The 12,665-nt window shown below is 39.8% G+C and overlaps 2 protein-coding genes across 2 annotated transcripts in view; one reads left to right on the top strand and one right to left on the bottom strand.

The window, feature by feature from the left end:
• Window positions 1-5,624, top strand: part of LOC117295747 (uronyl 2-sulfotransferase-like) — a 48,665-nt gene extending 43,041 nt beyond the window's left edge. Inside the window, exons 6-9 of the mRNA XM_033778477.1 lie at window positions 566-737; window positions 1,252-1,355; window positions 2,867-3,033; window positions 4,644-5,624. Coding sequence (XP_033634368.1) covers window positions 566-737; window positions 1,252-1,355; window positions 2,867-3,033; window positions 4,644-4,807 — 607 coding nt within the window. The 3' untranslated portion in view covers window positions 4,808-5,624. The remainder of the gene's footprint in view (window positions 1-565; window positions 738-1,251; window positions 1,356-2,866; window positions 3,034-4,643) is intronic.
• A 4,805-nt stretch (window positions 5,625-10,429) lies between these two features.
• LOC117295275 overlaps window positions 10,430-12,665 on the bottom strand; it is a 3,826-nt gene continuing 1,590 nt past the window's right edge. The window contains exon 2 of the mRNA XM_033777831.1: window positions 10,430-11,598. Within this exon, the coding sequence (XP_033633722.1) occupies window positions 11,084-11,598 (515 nt within the window). The 3' untranslated portion in view covers window positions 10,430-11,083. The remainder of the gene's footprint in view (window positions 11,599-12,665) is intronic.

The raw sequence follows: 12,665 nt of genomic DNA, 5'->3' as shown, positions 1-12,665 counted from the left end.
AAACCAAGAGTGGGTTTGTTCCGTTATTTTCTCCCGACTCCGATGACCGATTGAGCCTAAATTTTCACAGGTTTAATATTGTATATATAAGGTGTGATACACGAAGTGTTGGACTTGGACAATACTGTTTACAGAAAGTGCATAATGGCTTTAAGTGAAGGGTTGAGTTAACGGAAAATACCAACAAGAAATCAATTCAAACAACATGATTTTTAGTTAATGTTGCAATACGATTGGAAAAGCGTTAATAAAATTAATAATGTAAGATAACGATGGATTCAAATAATATATATATATAATATATATTTTTTTATTTGTCTCTGACGATGGTTCAGTTTGGATCGAAAACTATAAGGCCACATCCCCTGTAGTTTTATGTAATATCCACACCACTGCAAATATTTTTCATAATGAATATGGTATATGTGGCCTTAGCTTTCGATCCAAACCGAACCTTATACATATTTATTTGACTCTCCTTGTGAAAGCTTGTGTCATTATTTGTGAATTGGGTTAATAACGAGTCTTTAATCAGTTTTGTGAATTTTCTCCCAATATTTTGCAGGCGAACTCCTCCCATTTACATTAGTGTAACTCGTGATCCGGTCGAAAGATATAAGTCATTTTTCAGCTACTCTTTTTATGGCGATAGAGTTAACCCTGACTATGCCGTGACAAACATGAAGGAGAATAGAGCAAAAATGGCAAAATCTAGAGGCGGTAACACTACTATTCCGGTAGGGCTATAGTAATATTATTTGCAAGTTTGTTTGTGTGTTAAAATAATATTGCATGTAACCTAATCCGTACTATCATAAAGAAACCACAGTGAAAACTGACTGGGTGATTAAAAAGAAAGAAAAACAAAAACTAGAAAGATAGAGAGGGAGAAAAACAAACACCTTATGCCAGTGAGCAGATAAAAAAAAATATATATATATATATGTATATATATAATGAATAGGGTAGATGGCCTTAGCTTTCGATCCAATCCGGACCTCCTTCTTCAGTATATATGTATATATATATATATTTATATATATCAAATAATAAACCACAATATATATATTCATGGCAAGAGGACAAAGACACCTTTTCTAACATTAAAAAACATTCGGAAAATATGAATACATAACTAAAAAAATAATAATCCAATAGGAGTCCCTTTCTGCCGGTATTTGTATCAAACACAAACAAGTGGTACTTTCAATTGTTATTAAAGCCGAGATATGTTGCATTTGTTTTATACAGACCCTGAGTGAGTGTATTTTGCAAGAAATGCCATTCTGTATGAAACACGACTTCCTGCTTAATACAACTTTGAAATTGTTATGCGGTTGGGACCCACGATGCAGGTAAGAATCACGGTGTAAAGAATAATTATACTCAGTTTGCCTCCATGGAACAAAACATAAAAAAATAAATAAAATTTTTTTTTAAAAGGGTCTCCAAAGTCAATTCATAATTGTGATGCACCCATATTAATGTAAACATTATTACTGTCAGACCAATGTTTAAACACAGACGGTGTTCCGTATATTATGTTAAGCTTACAATCAATCAGCAAGTCGTGCGTAAATAAGATTTAAATCCGGGTTTTCTCTTCAGTGTTTCGTGCGGTGTTTTTGTTCATGCGTGACCTCGGTTTGAATATTTAATCAGTCCAAAGGGCTTCTGAAGTTCAGTTCTTTTCGGCCTTTTCTGAAAAGAGTTGACATAACTATTGTAGCAGTAAATTGAAATGAAGAGCAAATCTGTCGTTTTGTAAGGAAAAACAGTTGCAACTCAACTTTTAAAAAGGAAAATTTGTTCGTAAAAAATGGCTTCAAAAAGAAAGAAAATAATTATCGATGTCGGTAACAGTCCCAAAATAGTAACATGGATAGATTATTTAGTATTCTTCCTAGAAACAGCTCCCTCTGAGGTAACGTAGTTCTTGAGAAAGAAGTAATTTTCCAAGATTTCAAGACCTCAGATTTAGAATTTGAGGTCCCGAAATCAAGCATCTGAAAGCACACAACTTCGTCCGACAGGGGTGTTTTTTTCTTTCATTATTATCTCGCAACTTCGACGACCAATTGAGCTCAAATTTTCACAGGCTTTTTATGTATGGATACACCAATATGAGAACACGGGTCTTTGCCAATTACGAATAGTTTCCAGTGTCTTTAACAATATAATTAAAGTTAGAACTAATCAGCAGCACATTATTGTATATTCATAAATACCTCGGACAGTTTCGTTATTCCTATTGGCGGAGAGCGCGTCACGTGGGTGTGTATAAACCTTTGTTTATGACCGGTAAAAAGTGTTGAAACATGGGCGTTACACGGGAGCTTGCACCTGTGCTTATAAGACAGTTTCATCATTCCTATTGGTCGAGAGCAACGGCCGGGACAGTTGAGCCACATCACGCGATACGCACGACGCCCACAGCATTCCCTGTGGAGTTGTTTGCCCGGTGGCAGCGGAGGGCCTTAACATTTCATAGCTGGAGGGGTGTTGTGTTGAAAGAAATCATTGAACAACTATAATGTTTGCATTTATTTTACTTTTTGACCAAAGTGTTGATGTTTTTTTACCGTAAAGGTATTTATGAATGGGAATCAAAGTGTTTTGAATCGGTTTTCAAGTCGTGGTTTAAACCCGCCGATGCCTGGTTCTTGATAATTTACCTCGACTTCGTCTCGATAAAGTTATCAAGAACCAGGCCTCGTGGGGATTAAACCACTAGTTTAAAACCTCTTCACCACACATTGATTCCCTTATTTATCCTTCTGTTGGACAATTTTCTGCCTAGTTCCATATTCCCACTTTTTTTCTAGTTTAACATTTCTGTTTTGCCTTTCATTCCTTCATTTTCAAGTGACGTTGGTGAGTGGGCATACAACCAAGCCGTAAAGCACGTTAATGGCGCACTTGCAGTTGGGGTGTCCGAGGAAGTTGACGATTTTTTACGTGTCATAGAACGCCTCGCACCAGATTTGTTCAGCAATATATATTCTTCGTACAAACAGCCGAAATCTGATGCAGGTTAGTGTCTCAAGTCTAAACACATTTTGGTGTAGCATTTTGCTCTGCTACACAAAGGAAATCGTTGCTCATTCCTTGTATGTTATGGACATTTTCCCAGTAATTTCCAGCAACTTAGTGGCCTATGTGAACGTCCTCTGTATTTAAATTAAAGACTTGCTCAGAACAGTAGGTCTATCAATGGGTTATGCTCTCTTGCGTTGTGTGAATGGAAAGGTACGACTATTCATAAAACATGACTGAAAGTGCCGCTGCCAAGCGTCACCTCGGACCAATGAAAACACATATCCAATGAAACCATTGTGTTTCACGAAATCAAAGGTTCTGAAAAGCAGGTACCGGGAGTGCCTTTTGGCGACCCCATCCAAAGCCCAACCAACTCAACAAGTCGGTTACCGGTTGGTCTGAACAGCATCGTCACCGCGCTCAACCGAACACGCAAAAACGCTCAACCGATATAACCAATGTTTCTGGTTGGGGTCGCCAAAACGCACTCCTGTCTTAGAATTTATAGCTATATACTGATCCCCTGTCTTTAAGTATAAGGTAATGCACAGATTGTTGCTACCTTGGACCAATCAACAGATATTCGAAGCTTACGTGTCGAAGCACGACGGCTCGAAGTGTTTGCTGCACAGCGCTGGAAAAGACGTCGGACCGGACCACTTTGCAAACTGGCCCCATCTTTAGTTGTTTTGCTGCATCCAGCAGCAATACACCTGGTCGACATTGCCGGAAAAGTGCAAGGAAAAACTTTCTCGAAACGTACAAGCTCACGACTAGGACTTGAATGTACTTGCACGAACGTGTGTTCGATGTTCGATCGAGGCAAAGTCTGCCTCGATCGACGCCACAAAAGGGGTAGGCGGAGTCACCCACACACAATTGTATTTATTGTTTAAACATATAAATCGTTAAAGGCAGTGGACGCTATTGGTAAGTACTCAAAATAATTATTAGCATAAAACCTTACTTGGTGACGAGTAATGGGGAGAGGCTGATGGTATAAAACATTGTGAGAAACAGCTCCCTCTGAAGTGCCATAGTTTTCGAGAAAGAAGTAATTTTCCACAAATTTGATTTCGAGACCTCAGATTTAGAACTTGAGGTCTCGAAATCAACCATCTAAACGCACACAACTTCGTGTGACAAGGGTGTTTTCTTCTTTCATTATTATCTCGCAAGTTTGATGACCGATTGAGCTCAAGTTTTCACAGGTTAGTTATTTTATGCAATATTGAGATACACCAACTGTGAAGGCTAGTTTTTGACAATTACCAATAGTGTCCACTGCCTTTAAAAACAATTACTCAACAAATTATGTTATTGTTCAGAAACATATACTCCAATGTTTGAAGAAAAACAAATATATTTCCAGGTGACTTTAAAGCTAGGCTAGAGACCTATTTGGCAAATGCCCATTGCGCAAGCGCTTACTGTTGAATAAGGTGCATTCCACGCCCAACACACGCGTATAAATACCAAGTATTTTGCGATAAAGTTTATGACACGCCACACACCATTATTTTATTCACTTTCAAATTCCCTTTTGAATTACACACACACACACGCACCCCCACTACGTTAAATTATGTATTAATTGTTTTCAGTTAAGCAGACCACTGCGACCAAATCGGCGCATAAGGAACAACTGACGTCAGAGGCCGAAGAGAAGCTACGAGGACTGATGAAGATGGAGTATCGTATCTACAACTATATTAAAGACCGCTTTCATCAAATAAAGAAAGAATTGTTTTTCTCTGTGCATTCTTAGAGAATATGTAGTGAAGTGCATCTGTGCTTGGTGCTTTGAAAGTCAACTCCCCCTACCATTTATCTCTCCTTTGATATAATAAACACGGTCAGCAAACCTGGGTAATGTGAGTAAACTAAGGGTTGAGACAATAGAATTAGCTGTTGCAAACAACTTAGAAAGACTCTGCTAGGGTCGAAACGTCAGGCCATTAACTATTTTTTAAACTAAGGGATGATAAATGTTCCCTTCTTGTATTGTTACTGTCATTACTTCTTCTATGGAGCGTGCTGAAAAATGTACACGCTGTTGCACAGTGGCTCATACGAGGACGTGAGGGCGCTGTTCATATAGCAATGTTTATTACACTTACTGCTCAGTGTCCTCAAATGAGGACGTATATATATATATATGTATTGAACGAAAACTCGAAAAAAAATATATATATAAAGTATATATTTACCAATGAACAAATCTTCCCTGTTAATCTTTGAAGGAAAGGTACAAATTGGGTGGAGAAAGTTGTGAATTTCATAGAGAATCGAACAAGCGTGAGGAAGCATTGAAGACAATACAAAGTTAGACTAATCTCCTGTCTTTATCTGCAAGACATGTTCTTGCCGCTGGATCCAGTGATTCCATTGGATACAATGATATGATAAACGTGCAGTGACACAGATGCCGAGATAGTAACTGCTGTCAAGTCCGCAATAGAATTTGACTGTGAAATTAATGAGCTCAAAGGTTAAACCACACTCCAGTTTTTGATGCCGGTCTCTGGCGAAAATTCACGAGCCTCGGAGAATGACGTCAGACGTTCAGGCTAATACAAAGGGTGCGTTCGATTAGCTTCCCTGGGTCTACCCCGCAGTGCTCACACGGGTGAGCCCAGTGACAAGAGCTAAACGAACGATCACAAATAGTAAACGTCCTCAAATGAGGCCATTGCGGACGAGGGGGTTTAATAAAGTCACTTGGCACTATTGGTAATTGTCGAAGACCAGTCTTCTCACCTGGTGTATCTCAAATACAAACTGTATGCATAAAATAACAAACCTTTGAAAATTTGAGCTCAATTGGTCGTCGGAGTTGCGAGATAACTATGAAAGAAAAAACACCCTTGACACACACGAAGTTGTGTGCTTGTAGACGCTTGATTTCGAAACCTCAAATTCTAAACTTGAGTGGTCTCGAAATCAAATTCGTGGAAACCAACTTCTTTCTCATAAACTATGTTACTTCAGAGGGAGCCGTTTCTCACAATTTGTTATACTATCAACCTCTCCCCTTTACTCTTTACCAAGTGAGGTTTTAAGCTGATAATTATTTTGAGTAATTACCAATAGTGTCCAGTGCCTTTAATCAATTTATTCAGATTTGACTTACTGTGTTTGCCCAGATAATGTTACAATTATAAAAAAGGTATGGACGAAGAGGTGAACAGTAAAACACACACAGAAGAGAAGGCTCGATGGGACAGAGTATACTTCAATGTACTCATGCGACCAATGATTTCTTTTATGATTCGTTGTTTTCGAATTATTTTATATGGATCTTTCTTGAAAGACATTCATCAATATAAACCCAAAGTAAGTGTTAAATGAGCCACTCGCTGTATGGGCTCATTACTATGTTTACTTGACAATAACACTCGAATGTGTTTTTTCTTTCTATTTCCCAAAACCATAATGTACAATTATTTAAGTTGAGTGACAGTCTGTTAGCCTGGAGCCAAACTATAACTTAGTGTTTAAAGTTCAACATTGAGAACATTTTTAATATTATAATAGTTTCTACATTTTTGATGATATTACCTGAGTAACATATACTTGTGTCGACGGCGAAAGGGTTAACAGAGATGACCATTGGACATGACAGATATCAATAATTATGTACAAAGAAAATAACATTGGCCCAATAATAGAGACCCCATTTAGACTACTTTGTTTAAATGTAAGAACACGATAACAAAGGTACAGGTCGGTAGTTGCCGGTTTCACGCTGATCTCCAATTATGGGCCAATATATAAGTAATTATTAAATATAACAGCGACCTTATGGGTATCATTTCTGTGTCCACCCTTGTGACTAAGCCTGGTGTCTGACTCACGACTACCAGTTAATTATTCAGAATTATGAGCTTAATAATCTTCAATGTCTTCTTCACATCATTTTTTTTTTGCATTGTCAGATTTATCTTTAGAGTATTGTGCTTCCTTTATTACGGTAAATGGTATATTTCTGCTAATTTGGGGCCGGTAGTAATTGACATGTTAATATTTTTATACAGTCTGTGTTTGTATTTGATAGATTTAATCAACCAGTAGTCATCCAACTTTTAAATTTGCAAGTCGTTTTTGATTTTCGTTGTTGTAGAGGTAAATTGTTATTAATAATCACATTTAGTTACTGACAATAATATTGAAACATAATGTCAATCATATGCCATTATTAAAGACAACAGCAAGACGTGGTCTTTAATGATTTCATTAAAAAAAAAATCAAAAGTGGCACCTACGGACGCATCAGCAGAAAGTCCTCGATTTTGCCCGAAAACGCGTACAACTCAAGCAGATCCAGTATGGTAGGCCGTTGATTGATCAGACAAAGGGGAGATGAGGTGGTGGAAGCAGACTTAAGCCCGGTTCATACTTCCTGCGAATGCGAATGCGAAGCGAATCTTGACGTCACAAAGTCGCAACGAACAATTCGCAGCAGTTGCCCTCTGCTCTACTCCCTTGCGATAATCGCTGCGAAAGGAGTGTGTGACGTCAAATTCACGTCAAATAGGCTTCGCATTCGCATTCGCAGGAAGTATGAACCGGGCTTTACCAGGGGTAATAATGTTGAAGCGCCATGAGCGTCACTGCGTGACGGACCTGTGAGCGCTATATAAGAAGCCACTATTATTTTGTATTATTTTTTAATTAGGCACAAGTACGCGATGCCCATGGTAGTCTTGGTTCAAGACTCTCCTGTATCTGTCACAGGAGGGCGCGCTATCACCCACAACGCGCTATCAACCACGAACCGCTATCACCCGAGTAGTCTGGTCCCCTGCCCAAAGATTCCTTGACGTCTCTTGTTAAAACTCTTAGGTCAGGTATCACCCACGGTTAAAAATAGAGCATGACGCAACTTGTCAGGGTCGGGGGCATAGAGCTATATAGTCGGGGGTCATCTCCAGGGAAACCATGTCTGCAGGTACTACTAGTTGCGATAACGTAACCCTTCTCCCAACGGCCGCCAGGCCGGAGGGTTACGAGATTATTTTGATCGTCAATTAATGACAATCTGGTTCAACACGTATAATTTCGACAGATAGCCACCAGATTTTGCCCCATTTTTACCACTTTTAAAAATCATGAAACTTAATCCTCAATTAATGTCTAATGAACACTCAAGTCAAAACACCTTTGAAAAAGTATTTTTGAAGAAAAAGGACAAAAACTTACCAGATCCCGGAGCGATTTCTCAGGTTTATATTTTGAACTTGTCGCATTGCTTTGCAAACGCTTTATTTAGGCACAACGCCTGCATTGGCAATACCTGGCATAAAAACTCCTGGATCTACGGCCGACAGGACTGACATTACGAGTCCGTACCGAACATGAACGATACTGTCCGAATGTTGACGACAACACGTTCGGAACATTTCGGATAACTTCGAAAGAGGAGGAATGCCTCCTTTTTGGTCACGTGATTTTGGGTGATACCGGACCCTAAATTCGACAGAGCCTAGTCGGAGATTTTTGGGTCTGGGAACCAGACTATCACCCGAGAACCGCTATCACAGGAGAGTCTTGGCACATTCGTTAAATCTCCCCCCAAAATGAAGGGGCGGGCTCTGCGGGAAACCTACGCACGCGCATCATGTTTCCCCCCGATTTTGGGGGGAGATTTAACGAATGTGCCAAGACTCTCCTGTGATAGCGGTTCTCGTGTGATATCGGTCCGTGGTTGATAGCGCGTTGGGGGTGATAGCGCGCTCTCTTGTGACAAATCCAGGAGAGTTTTGAACCAAGACTATGCCCATGGCGGCGCCCAACACTAGCGCGCCTGGGTTCGTCTATAGAAATGTACAGGTAAGTCTGCTGCCAACTAGCGTTTCAAAGTATCCCATTGTAAGATATAAATAACTCTCCAATTGTTCTAAAATATTTTATCCCATGTTTTCCGAACAGTAGGCCTACGTTAGAATGATTGACTACAACTTCATGCATGCTAATTGGAACAATGCATCTTTAGGCTAATGTGAAAGACACTGGACACTATTGGTAATTTCTCAAAATAATTGTTATCGTAAAAACTTACTTGGTAACAAGCAATATATGGAGATGTGATAATATAACTCCTCCTGAAGTAGCTTAGTTTTCGAGAAAGAAGTAATTTCCACTAAAATATTAGAATTATATTTCGATACCTCAGAATTAAGTTTTGAGGTCCCAACATCAAGCATCTGAAAGCACACATTTTCGTGTGACAGGGGTATGCTTTCATTATTATCTCGCAACTTCGACGACCAATTGAGTTCAAATTTTCACAGGTTCGTTATTTTGTGCATAATTATGTTGAAATACACCAAGTGAGAAGACTATAGTCTCTGACAATTACCATTAGTGTCCAGTGTCTTTAACCGAATAGGAACGTTTTTTTTATCTACCAGTAAGCATACTACAGTTCACAAATTTGAAAACCAGTAAAAACTATTACTTTGAACAATGACTTTATAATTTTATTTCAACATTTATAAAAACAGACAAAACATGCATACAAATTATTTACCACTTCCCCAGTATTTTTCGCCTTTTTACACACAAAAAGAGGAAACAAAATGCAGCAAAATGCCTGATTCTGCATGTATATTAAAATAATAATAAATACTAGGTGAAAGTGTCACAGTGGCCCTTTCCCACGACTTATGCAAATTACACATCACACCTGCGCACTCTATTGCTACTGTTGGCAAAATGAGAGAGCATCGCGTGTTTTTTTGTGTGAGGTTGATGGTGGCATGACGCATGCGCGTTTTCCCATCTGCACATGCGCACGCGTGAAAATAATTAGCTCAGGCTGCTTAATTTAGTACAGGGTCTGTTGGGCAAAGTAGCCATAGCCGCTACCGAAGCCGTGAAATAGAAAGCAGCCACTATAGGTGGATTGCACATGACGTCACTGTCATTGACCACCATCTTTGTTGTAAAAACAATGAAAACGTACAAGCGTGTACACGCGCTGTTACGCGTGCTCATTACATCAAATATTGTGGTCAATGCAAGGGGTCTGTTATTAGTTTTGTCAAGACGCTGGTTTCAAAAGAGATGGTTACCCAGATGTTAACGGGGGCCGACCCGTGTCATGGTCAGGCTGACCTGGGATTTGTTAGGGTGACCTCGATGTCATACCGCCCGGAAATGGGTCTGGCTCAATGGGATTATAATCCAGATTAATTCTAGTCTGGGAGTTGTTAACAGTGGTTTTTATTTTATTTTTATTTTGTTTAAGTTAAAGTTTGTTTTATTACTTAAAATCTGACAAAAATGGAATCCTGCCATAGAAATAATATTTTCTCATAATGCTAAAAACAACAAAGATTCAGAAAAACAAACAATCAATTATTTACAAATTTGAACAAAATATCCATTTTTTTTTTTTTTTTTTACAGTTATTTATTAGTTTTTAAATACAATATTTCATGGCGTTGAACTTAAATGGAATGGAACGTCGCTGACTTTTATACCGGTTCATTTTGTAAAGTGATGTTCACATGTTATTTTGAAGAACAAAAAACCCAATAAAAATACTAAAACTTAGCACAGTAAACCCATGATGACACCTCGACTGCATGCTATTTAAGTACATACTCACTATGGAGGATAACAAATCAATGCAACATTTGCACGTAGCATATTAAGAAAATGCTGCCCATCAAATAAGCAAACTTTCATTTTATCTTGAACCATTCGAGGTTTTTATCACAGTGACAAGTAACCTTTCTGTCTTCACCTCCAGTAAGTGCGGAAATGTTAGCCAATGCGTCAGAGATCTATAAGTAGATGTAAGTTAATTCAATCCGAATTTTCAAAAGGTCAGGAAGCAGTGCGCAGGTTGACCGGGAATGGCTGACTAAGGAAATAAGGGAATTGGGGAGCGGTAACGCGTATAGACAAAATTAAAAGGGGTGTGGCACACGGGTTGTGTTAATTTAAGTGTTTCCCATGATTATACCCGTCTGGAAGCCTCAGTACGAAAGTTTTAAATCGAAGTTCGTTGGTAAATCATGTGTTTTTTAACTGTTCAAAATCTTGAGCCGTAGTTAGCCGCCCTCCGCTTCCTGTAGGCGTAGAAAGCGCCACCAGCGGCAAGACCAACAACGGTGAGAACCCCAGCGAAGATACCGAACTTGGCACCGGCTGATGTGCCTTGGCCCGAGTTGACGATGAGCCCTGGGTCGCCACCGATTACGTTAGGTGAAAGTGTTGTGGATGTATCACCAGCGTTGTTTCCCCCAGCGGCTCCGGGAACTACGACAGCACCGCCAGTGTCGGGGCTGTCAGGTGTGTCGAGTTCCGAACCGCCTGCCCCATCGTCCCCTCCAAGAGACCCAGCGGCGTCTTGTTCGGCACTGTTTGAAGCGCTGTTTGCCCCGACATCGGCATCGACCTCGGAGAATACTGAAGACTGACCGGTCTGCTGTTGCTGGTTTAACGGGGCGCCTGCGTTTCTGTACGGCTGTTCAAATTCAGGTCTTTCTCCCTCATTGTTTCGCCTTCCTCCTATGTTGAAGAAGTGCGGGAACGCCACTGAAACAGCTGGAACGAGAAATAGGAACGATTTTGTTAAGAAACATTGACAACAAACAAACAATTATCGAATCGGGTCAGTTTGGTCAGTTTTGGCACAAGGCGTATTCTTTTGGAGACATTACACAAACATAATTGGTTGACACTTATGAACGCTTCTCAAAGCCCTCTCTTTTGAGATATAGATACCTACTGCATGGTTCCGGTCGTTTGAGATATGACCTTAATCAATAAACTATGTTCAATAATGTCTGATCCATCATGAGGCAAAGATAATGTAAGTCAAGATCACACACTGTCAGTGCATAATTAGAGATGTCAACAGGTCAAAGGTCAAGGCTTGAGTCACCTCATATATTTTCAAATCTCATGAATGATGCTGTTCAAGTGCGAATCGATTTCAAGTCTCGGACCTAATCCACGACGGCCCGAAGAAACTTTTTACACTTATAAAAATAGACACTGGGTTTAATTGAACAATTGACATGTCACCCATCGGTTAAAAAAACTAAATGCGGGTAACTATCCGTGTCGAACCCACGACCCAGTTTTCAAGCGGCCTGTTAATTATAAATAGCACACAATATGCGATGGTTATTTTTGGAACGAGTGGGTTTATCACGTTTTGGTTTTCTTCCAAGACTCGCTGACGAGGCAGGTACCGGGCTGTGGTCTGCCGGGCTGCTTTCTTGGCAGAAGGCGCACGGACATGTTTTGGGTTTCCCGTTCGGCAAATATAGACATTATAAACCTTGTCGAGACCTGGGGAGAAATACCCAGTCTGATCAAATGTACCAAAATGAGATTGAGTGCTACTAATGCCAATGTATAAGCATGGAATCATACAAAGATGGCGGTTTGGTCTAGGTAGAGTGTGAGGGAACTATGTCAATGAGTCATAGTGAGGAATGAGTCCGACTCCCTCCGGTGTATTTTCATTTGTTTATAGCCACTGTTAATTCTGCGTTCAGAGTCACCTGCCAGTGCCCATCCTACTCGCATTATTCAGTACCATCACACCGTATAAGGGCAATACACGTCTTAGTCATGTCCCGTGATAATTTGCCAATTCCGCT

Source organism: Asterias rubens, chromosome 10, assembly GCF_902459465.1.
Source record: "Asterias rubens chromosome 10, eAstRub1.3, whole genome shotgun sequence".
NCBI classification, from domain to species: Eukaryota; Metazoa; Echinodermata; class Asteroidea; order Forcipulatida; family Asteriidae; genus Asterias; species Asterias rubens.
The sequence above is the reverse complement of the archived record's forward strand: the minus strand, read 5'-3'. Positions and strand labels throughout refer to the sequence as shown.